This window comes from Schistocerca nitens, chromosome 2, assembly GCF_023898315.1.
Source record: "Schistocerca nitens isolate TAMUIC-IGC-003100 chromosome 2, iqSchNite1.1, whole genome shotgun sequence".
Classification (NCBI taxonomy): domain Eukaryota; kingdom Metazoa; phylum Arthropoda; class Insecta; order Orthoptera; family Acrididae; genus Schistocerca; species Schistocerca nitens.
Genome location: NC_064615.1, coordinates 250,986,386 through 251,005,445, shown reverse-complemented (window position 1 = coordinate 251,005,445; position 19,060 = coordinate 250,986,386). Strand labels below are relative to the sequence as shown.

The following is a 19,060-nucleotide window of genomic DNA, read 5'->3' as shown; positions in this document are numbered from 1 at the left end:
CTTGTGGGCTGAGGTACGAGGACGGCAGCTTTGGCAGCTGCGTCAGCAACGTTGTTTCCTGGCAGACCAATATGACCAGGGACCCACAGATACATGACACTGGCTCCACGAAGACTGAGCAAATGACAGTTTTTCTGGACCCACTACACTAAGGGATGAGCAGTGTACAGCGCATATAGACTTTGGAGAGCACTGAGTGAGTCTGAGCAGAGGACACAATTGGAAAGGTTGTGTTGTCTGAAGTATTCTGTGGCCTGATACAAGGTGAAGAGCTCGGCTGTAAATACTGATGAGTGTTCACCCGACCCCATGGTCAGTCTGAGAGCAATCAGTGTAGACAAAGGTACTATTGCGAAGTTCCATGTGAAGGTCGTGAAACTAGAGGTGATAGACTGAGGCTGGAGTTGTGTCCTTAGGAGCAAATTAAGGCCAAGGTTAACATGGAAATGGAAAGTTCACGAAGCCAAGGTGGTAAAGGATTCACACCCACCGGGTAAGTTGCAGGTAGTGTGAAGTTAAGCCACTGTAGTAAGTGGTGAAAGAGGACTCCAGGAGGTGACAGAGAAGAGGGACAAACCCCATACTGATGATCAAAGGAGGCGGCACAGGAGGGGTGGCCATCAGGGCAGAAAAACGGTGTGCATACCTGCTGAAGAGAAAATCATGGAGGTAGGACAGTGGGAGTTCAGCAGCTTCAGCATACAGACACTCAACCAGGCTGGTGTAAAAGGCACTGTGGCCGAACAGGTGCCATGATGGTGGATAGTGTTGAGACAGCGTAAGAGGGATGGATGTGCAGATGCATAAACAAAGCACCCGTAGTTGAGTTTCAAACGGGCGAGGGACCGGTACAAATGGAGGAGAGTGGTGGTGGTTCAATCAGCAGTCCAGGAAGTACCATTGAGGACACGTAGGAGATTGAGGGACCACATACAGCAGGCTGCCAGGTAAGACACACGAGAGGACAAGGAGTTTCCTATCGAGCAAGAGCCCCAGAAATTTCATAGTTTGCCAGAAGTTAATAAAGACTGTTTTGTCGGGGGAAAAGCGAAAGCCAGTGTTGATTCTCTAGGAGTAGAGGTGATCAAGACAGCATTGAAGACACCGCTCAGTGAGACATGTCCACAGAGAGCTGCAATAGATGGCAAAATCATCTACAAAAAGAGAGCCGGAGATGCCCAGCAGGAGACAGGCCATTACAGGGTTAATGGTGATAGCAAAGAGGATGCGCTCAGGACAGAACCCTGAGGCACACTTTTCCTGGATAAAGGTGTCCGACAAGGCAGAATCCACACACACCTTGAAAACTCTGTCTTGTAAAAATGCCCGAAGGAAAAAGGGCAGACGCCCATGGAAGCACCATGTGCAAAGAGTACCAGTTGTCCAGCAGGTGTTATAGGCCTCCTCCAAATCTAACAACACTGTCACAGTCTGGGATTTCCACAGAAAACCATTCACGACATGGGTGCACAAAGTAACGAGATGGTCAACTGCAGAACACCATGCTTTAAATCCAAACAGTGCATTCGTTAGTAAATGTTGAGACTCGAGCCACCACACCAGCCAGGGATGAATCATACGTTCCATCACCTTGCATACGCAGCTGAAAGAGATGGGGCGGTAGCTAGATGGAAGGTTTTTGTCCTTGCCGGACTTAGGTACGGGTACAATGATGGCTTCAAACCAGCGTCCGGGAAATGTGCACTCTGCCCAGATGCAGTTGTGTATGTTAAGCAGGAAATGATTGCCCACAAGAGAATGTTCTGCAAATCTGTATGTGGATGGCGTCCGGCCCTGGGGCAGAGGATTGGGATGAATTGAGAGCATCATCGAGCCACCTCATAGTGAAGGTGGCATTATAGCACTCACGATTCAGAGAAGACAAGGGTATTGCCCGAGCCGCCTCCACTCGTTTCCAATGCCGGAAGGCAGGGTGATAATGCAAAGTGCTTGAAACTTCCACGAAACGGTGACCCAAGGTGTTGGAGGTCCACAATAACATCGTCTGCTACTGTCAGGCTGGAAATTGGGGAATGGATCTTGGTCCCAGAGAGCTATCGGAGGTTGCCCCACATGACAGAGGAAGGTGGAATTGGTAAAAGAACTAGTGAATGAAAGCCAGCTAGCTCTTTTGCTATCCCAAAGGACGCGACAACACTTTGCACCCAACTGTTTATAATGAATGCAGTATGCCATCATAGGATGGTGGTTAAAAATACAGAGAGAGCACATCTCCATGTGCGAATCGCATCGCGGAATGCCTCAATCCACCAAGGGACTAGAACACGATGTGATAATGAGGAAGTGCGAGGAATGGAACATTCTGCAGTAGCAAGAATAACATTGGTGACGTAGTCCACCAGGTCATCACAACCAGGGAAAAACTTTTTCTTCGAAGGTCGCCAGGGAGGAGTAAAGCTGCCAGTCAGCCTTACTAAGCTGCCATTTGCACCTGCACCCAGGTGGGATAGGAGTCAACAAACAGATAGCACACAAGAAATGGTCACTTGAGTAGGTACCAGAGAGAACGGACCACTCAAGACAATGGGCAAGCTGGGCAGCACAAAAGGACAGGTCCAAATGGGAACAGATGTGTGAGGAGTCTGAAAGGAAAGTGGGGCTCCAGTGTTAAGGCAGAAGAGATTAAGTTTGTTAAGAAGGTCAGCAAAGAGGGCAACTCTTACAGGTCCTGGGAGAACCCCAGAGGGGATGATGCGCATTTAAGTCACATAGTAGCAAAAAATGGGGGAGGTAGCTGCCCAATAAGCTGAAGGAAGTCTGCCCTGGTGACAATGAAGGACAGAGGGACATAAATGGTACAGAAGGAGAAAGTCAGGCAGGGAAGGAAAAGGCTCATCCCTTATGAGCAGCACAACACCCCCATGAGATGGAATGCCGACCTCAGGGGGAAGGTCAAAACGAGTTGGTAAGTATTGTGAAAGCTCAAAGCAGTCGTGAGGGCGCAATTTTGTTTCCTGAAGGGGATGCTCCAATGCTAAAGCAGCCGTAAATCGTCTTTGTGGGACCAAAGGCTGCGAACTTTCCATTGGAGGACAGTCATGAGGAGGAAGAGATGGAGGTCTGTCAAGTCAGCAGTCACCGAGTGACAGATGGTGTAGAGTCGCTACTACAGGGCACAGGAGCAGGAGGATCCTGCTCCATGGGGTCCACAGAAGCATTGGCTTGCTTGTGTGATCGGTCCATGGAGTACAACACTGAAAACGGTTGGTGATGTGGTTCAAATGGCTCTGAGCACTATGGGACTTAACATCTTAGGTCATCAGTCCCCTAGAACTTAGAACTACTTAAACCTAACTAACCTAAGGACAGCACACAACACCCAGCCATCACGAGGCAGAGAAAATCCCTGACCCCGCCGGGAATCGAACCCGGGAACCCGGGCGTGGGAAGCGAGAACGCTACCGCACGACCACGAGATGCGGGCGCTGGTGATGTGCACCGGCAATACAGAGGCTGGCCGGGCTAAGGTAGCATGTGACGACACCGTCTAACAGGATCGTCGAGTTGGTGAAGGAGAAGACCGTTTGTCTACTTGAAGCGTTTCTGGTTACATCTACATGGATACTCTGCAAATCACATTTAAGTGCCTGGCAGAGGGTTCATCGAACCACCTTCACAATTCTCCATTATTCCAATCTTGTAGAGCACGCGGGAAGAATGAACACCTGTATCTTTCCGTACGAGCTCTGATTTCCCATATTTTATTGTGGTGATCATTCCTCTGTATGTAGGTGGGTGTCAACAAAATATTTTTGCATTCGGAGAATAAAGTTGGTAATTGGAATTTTGTGAGAAGATTCAATCGCAACGAAAAATGCTTTTCTTTTAAAGATTTCCAGCCCAAATCCTGTATCATTTCCGTGACACACTCTCCCATATTTCGCGATAATACAAAACACGCTGCCTTTCTTTGAACTTTTTCGATGTATACGATCAGTCCTATCTGGTAAGGATCCCACACCGTGCAGCGGTATTCTAAAAGAGGACGGACAAGCATAGTGTAGGCAGTAATAACAAGTAGAGGCATATGATATTTCACCAAGATGACAAAAGCCCAGTTAAGTAATCTATGTCCTAAAAATGAAGCCCTACTAGAATTCTGAGGCACGGATCAATGAAGCAGGCTTCGAGGAAACTGAGTAGACACTTGACAAACGTGAAGCTGTGACTTAAGAGGCTACTCTTGATACTTATCATACTGAAGAGGATGTGACAATATGACCAAAACACAAGTGTCCACCACTGCTGCCATAAAGAGGACTACAGGCAAGATCTATATGCAGCTGCTGCAGTCGGTTTCAATGAGAAGTTCTGAAATAGCAGGTGGCTTTTCCACCAGGAGAGGAAGCAATATCATGAACTGTGGAGTTTGCAATGTGGCATAGCCATCAGCATCACTGGCTGGTATGCTCCTGGTCACCAGTTCAAACCCAACCACTTGTGTACATTTGTTATTCAGTATTTATAATTTCTGAAAGGTTCTCTAAATGTATCATGTCTGTATATTTTAAAATTTTTGATTTTATAAACAGTAGTACTCTCCAATCAGGAGCACAGTTGTATTCTGTTCCCTGTACATTGGAGTTCGTAATGAATATGCTTTCAGTGCTAAGTGCTGTACTTCACTGATGACCCTGCTTTTGGGTCTAGACTAGAGTGTGGTAACATGACAATATCAATATCAATCAGAGGTAATTATGGACTTCAAGGACAGTTAAAAGTGTGCAATACATTGTGAGATCATGGTAAGTCAGTTTAGTATGATCCCTAAAACCAAAGCTAATATTTTTTAAAGGCTCTGACAATGTCTTGTTAATAAAAGGAACCACTCTAGCAAAGCAGTCTCCAAAATTTATTTATCAACTACATTATACGCATTCCACCAGCACTCACAAGCATCTCATCTCAGTACCAGCATATTTCAAGATTCAAGCTAAAGACTATGAAACACTTTCATGTCCTTGTCTCCCATTAACCATACAATTAGTACAAACGTCTTTGTACATCACCCATATTTTACATTTCTCCTAATGGAGGAAGCCTTGGTACCGAAAGCAACAGGCTGCTTTTTCCAGAAGCAACCTGTCTTTATTGCCCACGTCCCTGAGTTACTTATTATTCATTGCATAGAAGATGAATCTGTTGCATTGACTCCTCAAAATTTTTTGTTACAGCAGAAAATTCATTTAACAGTATGCAAGTAAATGCATGCTTACCTTGAGATTGCCACCATCCATAACTAGGACCTTATCACTATCCATAATGGTATGTAGTCTATGAGCGATTGTAAGAACAGTGCAATCACTAAACCTCTGACGAACTGTCTGCTGGATAAGTGCATCAGTCCTGCAACAGAAAGCAATTTTTAGAATTGAGGGAGGGAGTTTTTCTTCTTCTTGGGCCTGCGTCACACCTTAGTCATGCACAAACATATTGAATTCAAGTGAATAAGTGTTCCTTTATTCTCCATGAATCAATCTTTGTGAACCAAAAATTAACCTGTGAATCAGTAGCATATGAGGTTAAATTATCAAGTGACCTTGTAAACAGAGATGGATGTTTCTGCTTAAATTCTGCATGGAATCCTGCTCCCTCCCTGGTCAAACAGAGGGACAGAGTTAGTGCTACTTCGCCTGCTGATTATTTGTGTTCACTATCAGTAACTTCTGATACTTGTCCTCTTTGGCTGTGTAGTGGCCCTTTTTTTTGCATGTTATTTTCTGCATATGCTTTACATACCGAGATTTTAAATTTCCTTTCACAAAGCTGCTTCATTGCTTTTGTGCCCTGAATATGACAGTTGAAATATTGGTGGTTGTCGAAGACATCATCCGAGTGCATTCCCAATGGCTGCATTCCCGCAAGTTATTTGAACACCAGGAGAAATCAAGTGTCACAACATTTGACTGTAAAAAATATTAATTTATATACCAAACAAAATGTGTATAGTAGACTGCAAAATGAAGCAATGCCTGATGCATACAACACAGGTGTATGACACCACAGTAAAACTGGGTGGGAGATGCTAGTGTAACACAGTTTACTACGAACCCCATAAGCAATATAACGAATTTTATAGTACAAAACATAACATTTTTGCCAAGATGTTAGTGCCAATGGTGTTGGTGGACAGTTCTTGACCATGTAACATTAAAATATTAGAAGGAATATTTTTAAACACCTTAAACTGAATTAGTTTGCAGTTAGTTGTCTCTTATTCCTAAGACTTACAAGGCTGCAAACTGAAACACCACTAAAGACTATAGCCAGCGAAAGTTCTCGTTAGAAAGTAACCTTCACTTAAGCAGTTACATGCATCACAAAACAACAAATTAATAGGCAAGCACTTTTCTATAAAGGTCACAATTCCTGAAGAAGTTAAAAATTTGGAACACAGGCAACAATGGCTATACTATATCAAGAACTTACTGTTTTTTGTATTAAACAAAAAACAAAAGCTGCATTCTTTACAGACTTATGAAATACAATTTTGCATTCATTGTAAATCTGTATAAATAATAAAGTTTAATTACCACAGATTACACAGTGTTAATTACATAATAAAGAACACAATCCATTATAATCTTTGTAACTTTAAAAATAACTTACACAGGATCCACATTAGCTGTAGCTTCATCAAGAACAAGTATTTTATTTTTGCGAATAACTGCTCTGGCTAAGCATATCAGCTGCCTCTGTCCAACACTGAAATTTGATCCAGCCTCAGTTATTAGATAATTAAGGCCTGCTGGTGTTTCGTTCACTACATCTTTCAGCTCTACCTGAAAAAAATGAAAAATATAATATGGGGCAAAAAAGAAAAAGAACTATTAACTCTGATTATGTTAGATAATGTACCCTTGTAAAGTGAAGTGCGAAATTGTGTGTGAAGCAAATCACATAATTCTAACCAAAGAATTTACACATTGTAAGTTAATACAAGCAGAGCACTACAATGCTTGATTAGTCAAGATAGGGACTACAGAGATTATGTCGTCAACCTCAGGGATTTGTCTAACACCACATTGCACACAGAGGAGATTCTTCTAATCAGGGAGAAATCAGCTGTGGGGTTCTGGAATGCTAGGCATGGTCCTATTGGAGAAGGAACAACATTGCCTTCTTTCTACCTTTGAAATGACTTATCCAGCCAGTTATTGGGCAACCCACAGTTTAACATGGACTCCAAACCATGATGCAACTTGGTATTTTTCACATTAAGAAATTACTGCCAGTGGTGCCAGAAGCATTAAGTGAAGCGGTAAGTGTCAAGTGACGAAAAGTCTTATGACCATCATCAGGGCATCAAATCCTAAATCTTTGCTTTGAGGAACAGTTTGGTTTCAGGAGAATTGCTCAACTGTTAATGTGATTTACACGTTAACTCACGAAATTTTACAAGTACCAAATAAAAAGATAGCACCAGTGGTACTTTAAGTGGCCTATCTAAGGCATTAGAACATGCAAGTTACAAAATCCCTTTAAATAAACAGATTTTAGTGAACTGATGGTACGTCCAACCAGTAGATGATATTATCGAACCAAAAGAATGCAAGAAGTTGTACTTAGTAATTAATTTATTCAATCTATGCACACAGAGGAGATTCTTCTAATCAGGGAGAAATCAGCTGTGGGGTTCTGGAATGCTAAATAGTATGTGTAAGTAACTGCACCAATAGTAATGTAATACACAATATGGAAATAACTAGGATGGAAACATCAAAGAATTTAGCGTCCCTATTATTGAGATTATGAATTGGAGAAGCACATTTTAGAAATGTTAAAAACAACTTATCACACTCACTTTTGCACTTTGAATCGCTGCAAATCTTGGGGAGAGAAATCCATAATGAATTTAGACAACATAGTTTGGAGATTTGACAAGTGATCTATTATAAATTATCAATTAAAAATGTGAAGACCACAATAACCATTTACTTAAAAACAAAGAAAGTTTTCAATGCTCAAAAATGTGCTGTAAAAATAATGTGTTGTGTTCACTCGTGATCATCTTGTAGACATCTGTTTAAAGGGTTAGGCACTCTGACTACTGCTTCACAGCGTATGTATTCCCTTACGAAGCTTGCTGTAAATAACCTACCGCAGTTCAAAATCTACAACAATAAACCCAATGCCAGAAGAAAAAATACATTAATTACGCCATATAAACACTGTATTTACAAAAAAAAAAAAAAAAAAAAAAAAAAAAAAAAAAAAAAAAAAAAAAAAAAAAAAAAAAAGGGTACCCAATGTTGCCAAAATTTTTGATCACCTACCCAATAATGTGTCTAAAGAACAGCAAAGTTAAATTTGAAAACAAACTGAAGAAGTTTCTCCTAACAACTGCTTTTATTCCATAGAAGACTTTCGGACAGGAATTACTGATTAACATTTGTATAAAAAAATAAATAAAATGTATCACTCGTAAATAGTCAGAATGTACCTGTACTTACTTACAATGGTGAAATTAAAATGAGAAATTACTAGTTATACAACAATACAACTAAACATACAAATAATCCATGGAACATGAAACTAACCAATCACCTAACCAGTTAATTGCTGACAACAGACTCATACCACTTCTAGCATCTTTAATATTCTTCCTTCCACTTTTCATCTGAAACCATTCATGTACAACACCTTCAACTCATCATATTCCATTCATATACAGCACATTATTTGCCAGTAAGTTCCATAGATTGAAGTTTTTCCAACACTGAAAATCATATTACAGAATGGATTTCACATTCGCTTATATTTCAACAAGAAGAAATCAGCGTGTCTTTCACACTATTCGAGCATAAGCACACTGACATTATTTCCCATGCAACATAAATTTTGGTGACTTTCAGGTGAACCTCATACACTCTCACTTTTTTTGTTTCACAATCAGCTATCCAGACACATACCACTCTCAAGTTATGCTTTTGTAGATTAACTTACTAATCTCTTAGAAATACAAAGTTTTTTTTTTCTCCACACACATTTCCTCGTTATCAAAACATTGTAACTCTGATCTTAAATGAACTTCATCCATCAAATCACATGAATACTTACTGCTTCCAGTGCAAGCCACAATTCAGAATCTGGGAACTCATCAAATGGATCCAGGTTCTTACGAAGAGATCCAGAAAAGAGCACTGGCTCTTGAGGAATTATCGATATCTTAGGACGGAAATCGTGCAGGCCTATAGTGCTTGTGTCTATGTTATCTATTAAAATTTCTCCTTCAATGTTTGCTAGTCTAAAGAGTGCAGCCATGAGAGATGATTTGCCTGCTCCTGTTCGACCAACTATGCCAACCTGAAAACAAAAATTTGTGAGAACAACATACATGATGTAAATGGGAATGAAACTTTGCATATCCACTTTAAACAGTGAAATAGCCATCCAGAGCTAAGGCACTTTTCCACAAAAAGTTAGATGAAAGTACTCGAGTAGAATATTATTTCTCAGTTGCTTTATAATAACACAAGTGTGTCCTCATCAGAAACTGTATGTGGCCTAGAAACACAATTAACAACATACATCATCTGCAAAACTAAGAGTGAACCAACAGCAGCTTTCCTTATCAGGCAACTGCAATGAAGTCCATTTCTTTCTTCTTTCTGTGGTATGGCCTAACTACAACCTAATACTTGCAATACGTGCATTCTTTTGTGATGTTATTAGTTTCTTCTTTGTTGCCTCAAAAAATGTGGCCTTTTGCAGACCCCAACCTTTTTCCTGCTTGCCTCTTAATTCATTACCTATTACTTCTCCTCATTCTAATTTTATATATAAACATGCAAACTATTCTGCAGTTTCAGGAAAGTGTGAAGTTCCTGTTTGCTTCATTTTTTAATTTTTCTGTCTCAGTGCGCAATATCTATTTTCCCATTAAAATAACAATTTGACATCCATTCATCCCACTGGGCACTAAATGCTGCCACCATCTGAAGAGCATGATGGATTCCTTTTCAAAAATTCCATAGTGATGGCAGCTGAAACTTAGTACGGTACTTCTCACAAATTAAGGATTTAAAATTGAATATACATCTCCTAAGAATGAACCATCATTTATATTTCTGATGAAGTCCACAGAAAAATAAAAGATATTTTCATCTTCAGTTTTCTCAGAAATCTGATTTGTTAGGAAACAGATACACAGCTGCTTACCCCTGGCTTTCTTTCCACAGATCCTGTGAAGGCAATGAGACAATTTTCCTACACATGCTAAATTCAATGTTAAGGCATGTAGGCATGAAGTATGAAGGTAACTTATCTAATAAGAAATTTCTCATAAATAATAGAAATTTGTAACTGCCTTACAATTTATTTTTCTCCTGTTTGCTTTACTTTAACCCGCTGCAGGTAACAAAAGGTTAGCATCTCTACTATGTGAATATTTATGAGGAGCAAGGTTCAGTTACCTGAATTCATTTTCTGTTTATAAATCTTAATTATTACATTTTTCCTTGAAGGTTTAACTGAGGTACCTGCCCTTGCTTATGCTCTTCTAATGCAGACATATTCATCCAACAGAACATAATAGCATGATCCGAGTATGTTATATTACTAACCTTTTCTCGTGGCATTACAGTAAAATTTAAATTTTTCAGCACAGGTGGTTCATTTTCATTATACTTCAGGAACACATGTTTAAATTTTATCTGTCCTGCTGATGGCCAGTTGGGTGGTGGTTTTTTACCTGTAACATGGAAGAGAAGGTATTTGCTACTATTAAGACATAAATTTGTTTACTCAACTTAAGTTTTCCTTCACATGTAATACAACCCCCGATGCATTACTCACATAGGGATCATAAGGATAAGATTAGGGTAATTACTGCGCACTCAGAGGCATTCAAATAATCATTCTTCCCAAGCTCTATATGTGAATGGAACAGGAAGATCCTAATAAGTACAATAGGATGTATCCTCCCCCATGCATCTCAGTGGTTTGCCGAGTGTATATGTAGATGGTCCACAAAAGAAAGTCATCACCACTGTATCTGACATATGCACTTCTGACAGTATGCTCACTTTTTGACACTGTGTGTATATGTCGATTACTATTCATAATATAGGCATTTCATCTATTACCTGATCTCACAGCAACCCTTGACAACAGAATTAAGCCAAAATCAGACTACTGGGAGTAAATGTATAGTTTTCAGTTACTATCGAAGTTAAATATGTCCCTTAAAAATCATTTTATATATCATTAGGACATTTACAATATATGTACTTTGTAATATCTTAATTTAAAAGTTTTATGCCCAAATTCACCATAGTTAGTTGACAGAGTGCAGCTTCGAGGCATCCAGAAACTAAACATAACTAAGGAATTACCCTAACTATACACTGCAGCAATGCAAAAGGAGTGAAGTACACTTAATGCAAAACGTATTGTTTGGAGAAAAACATACTATCACTCACTTTATTTCAACTCAATCTTTGTGAAACCCAAATTAATATGGATAAGAATTAGGCAGTTGCAACAGTATAACACAGTCCCCTGATACTTTATCCCTATCTGGTTTTAATTACTTAGCTCCGGAGGAGGACACTGACGGCTCACTGTATGTTCAGTCTCATTTACATGCCCAACAGTTGCTCAGCATGTCAACTGTGGCAAGTGGCTACCAAAGCTGTACCCTACAAAACACAAAGAAACCTCTGTGCCAATTTAGTACCAGGCAGGAAGTATACCTTGGCTCTTTGACTGTGTGACAACTTTTGATAAAATATGAATTTTTCTAATTTAGTTTAGGGGAAAACCACAAGTAAACTGAAGAAATTTAAACAGCATGAGCTGTGAACAGTTTGTTTCGATAGTAAACGCTTTACAGTAAGAAAACTGTCTTGTACCTCTGCCTAGGGGCAGCCTACATATAGATGTTTTTCACTGACAAAATACATCTAACTGTGCATCACCTGATGGAACAGCCACAGTCCAAAGAAAATGAAGAGAATTTTCTCTACCAGAAAGGTTATTACCATTGTTTTCTGGGATTATTTTCACCAATTACATTCAAAGGTTAAGACAATAATTGTTAGACACAAATTCAGTTTTATCTCCAGTGGATGAAAAATATAGTTTGAATGAGGTCAGGACTGCAAGAGAGAGCCTCTTTCTGTGAAGTGGTGAAATTGCAAAGTCACTTCTGGCAGTAGTTAGAAGCCGGCAGCCCCATACGCATCATGTTTCATTTAGAAAACTCCTGTAGAAAGGGCTGGCGTCATCTCTGATGTGTGTTTACTCTGGTAGGCAGAGCTCTTATCAGCTTAACATAAGGTGAAGTATTGTCGCTGCACGTTTGCAAGGAGGCAACACAACAATGACACGCTTGAAGTTTCGAGAAACCTGCAAGTTCATTTCTATGTCAGACAGTAGCCCCCCCCTAGGAGATAAGGTGCAGGATGCACCCAGGCACGGGCTATGAACTCAGTACCCCTTTGAGATGTCCACGAGTCTGTTGATGACAGACGGCAGAATACCACAGTTGGACGGCATCTTTTCAGGCATTGGCAGCATCAGGCCTAGGAGAGGCTGATGTATGAATAGTTGGTAGAGGTGGGAGCTAGTTTTAGACAATGATAGGTAACTATGAATCACCTCATCAGCTGGTGTGGATTAGTAGTTGGTGTAGGCAGCAGATGACAGACACTGCTGGAGCACTTTATATTTATACTCCCTCATCTCAGTTCTGAGAAGATCTACTCTGCTTCCACACACACACACACACACACACACACACACACTCTCTCTCTCTCTCTCTCTCTCTCTCTCTCTCTCTCTCTCTCTCTCTCTCTGCACAACGGTGGATACGCTGTACCACTACCAGTCATTTCCTTTCCTATTCCACTTGCAAACAGAGCAAGGGAAGAACTATGCCTCCATATGAGCCCTGATTTATCTTTCTGGTCCTTACACAAAATGTGTGTTGGTGGAAATAGATTCTTTCTGCAATTAGCTTCAGATCCCTGTTCTCTAAATTTTCTGAACAGTGTTCCTTGGAAAGAATATTCTTTCCCTCCAGCGATTCTCATTTGAGTTACCGAAGCATCTCCATAATACTTCCGCGTTGTTCAACCCTTCTAGTAGCAAATCTAGCATCCCACTTCTGAACTGGTCTGAAGTCTTACTTTCATCCAACCTGGTACAGATAATGAACACTGAAGCAGCACTCAATAATAGATCACACTCTTATCTAGCATGCTGTCTCCTTTAAAGATGAAACACATTTTCTAGAAATTCTCCCAATAAATCTAAGTCTACCATACGCCTTCCCTACCATAATCCTTATATGCTCATTCTTTCGCATAATTTTGCAACATTATGCCCTGATCTTTAAATGATGTGACTGTGTCAAGCACGACAATACTAATGCTATATCCAAACATTACATGTTTGTTTTCCCTACTCATCCGCATTAACCTACATTTTTATACATTTAGAGCGAGCTGCCTGTCATCACATGAACTATAAAGTTTGTCTAACCTATCTTCTATCATCCTACAGTCAACTTTGAAATCTTCCTAAACACTACAGCATCAACAACAAACAACAACACATTACTGTCTGCCAGATCATTTATGTATACAGAAACAGCAGCAGGTGTATTACATTTCCCTGGGACCCTCCTGAGGATACCCTTATCTCTGATGAACTCACCATCAAGGACAGCATACTGGGTTCTTTGGGTCCCTCAGATATTTTGTAACGTATTCCATATGCTCATACCTTCATTAATCATCCGTAGTGGGGCCCCATGTCTAATGCTTTCCCAAAATCCAGAATTCTGCCCTCTGCCTCTTGCCCTTCATCCATAGTTTGCCATGTATTCTACAAGGTAAGGGCAAGATGAGTTGCACATGAACAATGCTTCCTAAAACCATGATGATGCATGGACATAAGCTTCTCAGTCTCAAGAAAATTTATTGTGTGTTCAAGGATTCTCCAGCAAGCAATTGTTAGTGATATTCATCTGTAATTTTGTAGGTCTGTTCTTTTACCCTTCTTATATACAGAAGATACTTGCACTTCTGAGTGCACAGCATGAGGTAAACCCACATGCCACAAACCAGTTCGTGTCCTGCATCATGCAACTTCATCATTTCTCCACCTACACATCAGAATATCACAGGCAACAAGCCAGTCCACCTTGCCACTAATTGTGAAAGCCACTGGTGTTTAATTACACTGCGGCAATGCACATACCCACATAATTGCTTTGCTAGAAGGAAAACTGAGGGATTGCAACTTTTTACTTTACACCCACTGCTTTCCAACTATCGCCACATCTAAAGAAATTAGTTAATGGTAAACATTTTAAGTCCAATGAAGTGTTTAAGGTAAAGGTAATGGACAATGTTACAAGCACTCTACAACCAGGATTCAAGGATGCAATCTACTGAATGGAAATATATTGGACAAGGTACAGTGACGTAAAAGGAGTTACGTAAAATTTAGTTCAACCTAAAGAATTATTTTGCTGGTTTTCTGATTAACTTTGTTTTTACATCTGAGCTTGAGTCAGTGCTTTTGATTCCATTCTCACCTGATTACAATATTGTGACTAGTTTGCAAGTTTGTCCAAAAAATAAGGCGACTTTTCAAATTGCGCAGGCAACTTACATTTGATTATTGATCTTTTCTACTTGTTATGTTGGTACACATGTCCTGAACATATATTCACAGTTTCAAGTATACAGCGTACTTTGTTTGCTTTTGACAGATAGAAAGGTTAAAAGTGTTTTAGTGTGCTCGACAGTTTTAGATTATTATAAAAAATGGACCAAAGAATTTGCATAAAATTGAGTGTGGAAGTGTCAGTGTCATACAGTGAGTCGGTTCTAAGTAATAATTTAAAAAAAAAAAAAAAAAAAAATTGTTTACAAGTGGTACAAGCTCTTCCACGACGGTCGGAAAGATGTTAATGACGAACCTCGCTCTGGATGCCCCAGCACATCAACAACGTATGATAACACCAAAGCTGTGAAGAAAATTGTTTGGAAAATTGTCTAATTACCATAAGAGAAGTTGCTGAGGATGTTGGCATATCGGTCATCTCATGTCACGGAATTTTTTCGAATGTTTTGGGCATGAGGTGTGTCAGCGAAGTTTGTTCCAAAACTTCGCAATTTTGATCAGAAGAACTGTCTCACGAGCATTACTCAGGGGCTGTGGAATGACATCAAAGATGACCCCTATTTGCTCAAAAGGGTCATTAACTAGTGACAAAACATGTTTTTATGGTTATGACGTCAAAACCAAAGCCCAATTGTCCCAATGGAAGCATCCCGGAGAGCCAAGACCGAAAAAAGCACACCAATTTCAATCAAATGTCAAAGTTTTGCTCAATTACCGTGACATAGTGCATCACAAATTTTTGCTTCTAGGTCATACAGTCAATAAGGAGTATTACCTGAACATTATGCGCTGTTTGCGAAAAGCAATATGCAAAAAACATCTAATTGCAGAAAAACAATTCATGGCTTTTTCATCACAACAATGCACCTGTTCATTCATAGTTGTTTGCGGGAGATTTTATGGCCAGGAACATGACAATCATGTCTCAGCCAGCATTTTCACCACATTTGGTCCCCCGCGACTTTTTCCTGATCCCAAAACTGAACAGACTTATGAAAGGATGAAAATTTTCAACAACTGAGGAAATAAAAAAATGCATGGCTGGAAGTACGCACGGCTGCACCATAAAGCGCTTACGGGGGGAGCGCTTACGGGGGGAGCACTTCGAGGATTGGAAGAAGAGTTGGCACAAGCATATTGTATCTGAGGGGAATTACTTTGAGGAGGCCAACATAAATGTTGATGAATAAAGAAATATTTTTTATAAAACTATGAAGTCACCTGATTTTTTGAACACATCTCATGCACAACTAATGATCTTACAGTAATTTTACTCAAACACTGTAATGGCAACAGTTGAAGTGATTTGCAATCCAAAATTATAACTGATTCAGTTCGTTTATTCTAAATTTCATTAACTGTTTCTTATTTTTAACCGTTTCTTTTTTTTTGTCAAAATTTCTTTTGATTGTTAATGCGCAAAAGTAGTCACATGGCAGCGAGTCAGTTTTAACTGTATCTGCACTTGTCCGGATATTCACTGTTCTTTGGAATAGATGCCTTCCTAAAGAATAGGGAATATTAGGTGCATGTGTCATAAAAATCTTAAGTGGAAATGTAGGTGTGGCATATCAGCTATCTTGGGTGGCTCTCAGGACTAGTATTTCACAAAGAATACTAGGTACGCAGTAAAGTTCCAGTTAAGTATGAAAGTTAGTAGTGAGGTACTGGCAGATGTACAGCTGTGAGAACAGGCTGTGTGTCATACCCAGATATACCAGTCTGTGACAGCATTGTCTGCAAAAGGCAAGGTTCCAGGTTTTAGTCTTAGTCCGGCACACAGTTTTAACCTGTTTGAAAGTTTTGAAAACAGTATACGGTCTGCTGCTGAATGAAATATTAATTTCAGGAACAAGTTACAAAACTTACCATCAGATGATTCTAGTGATGGTTCAGGCTTTAAATCGGCAAATTCTAGAACACGTTCTACACCAGTCATCTGGTTTATGAGTTCAGCTGATTGACGGATACCCCATTGGAACATGCCCATCAAATTGAGAGACTGTGTGATTGCCAAACCCACACTCCCTCCAAACACATCTGCAAGAGTGCAACATCATGTCAAATTTTAGCAACTTAAAAAAAACACATGTAATTTACATCTGCACATAAAAAGCGTAACTTCAAGTTAAGTAGATGCTGTAACAATTAATATGGTCATATCCTCTATGATCTGAGGTGGAGGTTGTCCACAAATAATATTGTTTCTGAAGAATTTCGACACAGCATATCTTGTGAGGTGAGAAGTCGACAACATTCTTACTGACTTACCTTGTCCCAGAATTAGAAAGCTGTAAGCAACAACAGCAAGATAAGCAACACAAACCAAATCCAACCATAGACCAAATGCTCTACTGATAGCCATAAATACGTAGAAAGCAGAAGAATTTATATCCTGTAAAAAAATACACAGGTACTTAATGAAAATGCAATATTTGTTGTAGTAACTGAATGGCATGGGATAGCTGGATATACAAACCTGAGTACGATCAAATTCTGTTTCGAGCATTTGCTGTGCACGAAATGCACGTATAGTGGATAGACCTTGCAGTGATGCATTGGTATGAGAAAAAACTGGACTGCGAGCTGGAAAGAAAATAATAATTATTAAAAATTGATCATCATGAAATTTACTTTTTTCCAACAGTGAATTTCAGATCAGTTTTCGTGATTGTTTTATACACACATTTCCTTTCCAAGCAGCAGCACTGTAAGACAAGAATTTCTGAGGAAGATAATTAAAACTATTTTCATCCTGAGAATGATATGACAAAGTAATAAATGTACAGATTCAGTTTTGATTTTTCAAGATGTTCCATGCATGATTCACATCTCTGTTGGAAAACCCCTAAAATGCTGATAGGTTCATATTTAAATGGCTAAGCTAATTCCCTTCTTCAGCTGCTGCTTTGCATATGGATTCCAAATACATTAAAAGATACTGTTTGTGTCACATCTATATTTATGGGGGGGGGGGGGGGGGGGGGGGGGGGAACCTCCAAGCATCTGCAGTGCAGTTTGATACGCATCTGATTCAGTCATTCTGTGAGGTGGACGTACCATTGGCAACACAACCAACAAACAAGGAACCAAATACACTGTTAGTCTTTTGGCTCTTTTTAAACTTTCAGCCAACAATTATTTCTGTTGAAAAGCAGCAATATTCTCTCACCAGTGAATAGGATGCTTCTCGGATTTAAGGCCTTTCTCAACATTATTTTCCTTTCCTTGCCAATTCAATAATTACAAAATTTACAGAATATTGATTTTGGCCTTTCAATGACATTCATTGCAGTGCAACTCTTACTTCACAATGCTACAGACAGAACTGACAACACACTTAGCATAGACCTAGAACCAAAAGTTAACTATTTGCATGTTACAGTAAGACTTTCAGCACAGTCTAAATACGCTCACAGATTTTTTTCCAGTCACTGCTGTGCAGACACTACAAACTGGCAATTGGCCACTAACAGAAATGAATTCTTATTTCGACCACCAGAGGATAGAGGAGTGGTATGAGGGAAACAAGCCTTGCCTCCCTCTTGCAGGGCTGCCAGACTGGACTCATTTCCTGCATTTCTTCGAAAGCAGAACTGCCTACCCCTTTTGGTGCTGTGAGGGCCATAATGAAACTTGGTGATGGGGCAGTGTTAGTCTCTTCACTGATTGCAAAATAAGAAAACACTTGCATGAGAAGAAAAACAGCATGCTGGAGGACTTCTATGCAACGTCTGCTGTGCAAGATAGGACCTGGATAGAAACTAACCATGAAACGCGATACGTGATGACGAGTCTGGCAACCCATGGTTTTCACCACAAGGTGTGGTACAACAAATTATTTCATGAACCAAAACTAAACAAAGTGAGTGTGTGTGTGTGTGTGTGTGTGTTTTTTTTTTGTGCTTGGAATTTTACGACCAATACCATATTATCAAATGCAGGAATAGACAGATCCATAGTAGCTTATAGCAAAGACAAGTAATGTGAATGTAATGTAAGGTGAATGTAATTCTTTGCAAGGTATCTGTGCATTTCCAATAAATAATAAGAAAATAAGAAAACAATGTGCAATGAACAAAGCCAAGCCTTCAGTCCTTGCTACCATACAAATGCTTGCTGAGAGTGCGAGTGTTGTCAACGAGGAAGTTTAGGTCTCACCTCTGTCGATGACGCAACCACAGTTCAAAACACCTGCCACACTTAACTGCAAGTGTAACAAGTTTGCATGGGCATGTGCATGTGTTTTGTGCAAGCAAACAAATCCCTAATGCCTCCACATGTTTCAAGCATGTGTGTACAAGCATAAGTTTGCACCAAAAATACGTTTTTAACTCTGATGTTAATACACTGGCTTTGGAAGTGTTCTCACATTTTAAAAAAGAAAAAACAAACCTGG

At 39.8% G+C, this 19,060-nt stretch overlaps 1 protein-coding gene across 3 annotated transcripts in view; it reads right to left on the bottom strand.

The window, feature by feature from the left end:
• Window positions 1-19,060, bottom strand: part of LOC126235975 (probable multidrug resistance-associated protein lethal(2)03659) — a 301,252-nt gene that overhangs the window by 15,604 nt on the left and 266,588 nt on the right. For all 3 annotated transcript variants that reach the window (XM_049944950.1, XM_049944951.1, XM_049944952.1), the window contains 7 exons: window positions 17,141-17,247; window positions 16,933-17,056; window positions 16,531-16,701; window positions 10,587-10,714; window positions 9,082-9,327; window positions 6,631-6,803; window positions 5,238-5,367 (listed from right to left, as the gene is read on the bottom strand). In XM_049944950.1, coding sequence (XP_049800907.1) covers window positions 5,238-5,367; window positions 6,631-6,803; window positions 9,082-9,327; window positions 10,587-10,714; window positions 16,531-16,701; window positions 16,933-17,056; window positions 17,141-17,247 — 1,079 coding nt within the window. The remainder of the gene's footprint in view (window positions 1-5,237; window positions 5,368-6,630; window positions 6,804-9,081; window positions 9,328-10,586; window positions 10,715-16,530; window positions 16,702-16,932; window positions 17,057-17,140; window positions 17,248-19,060) is intronic.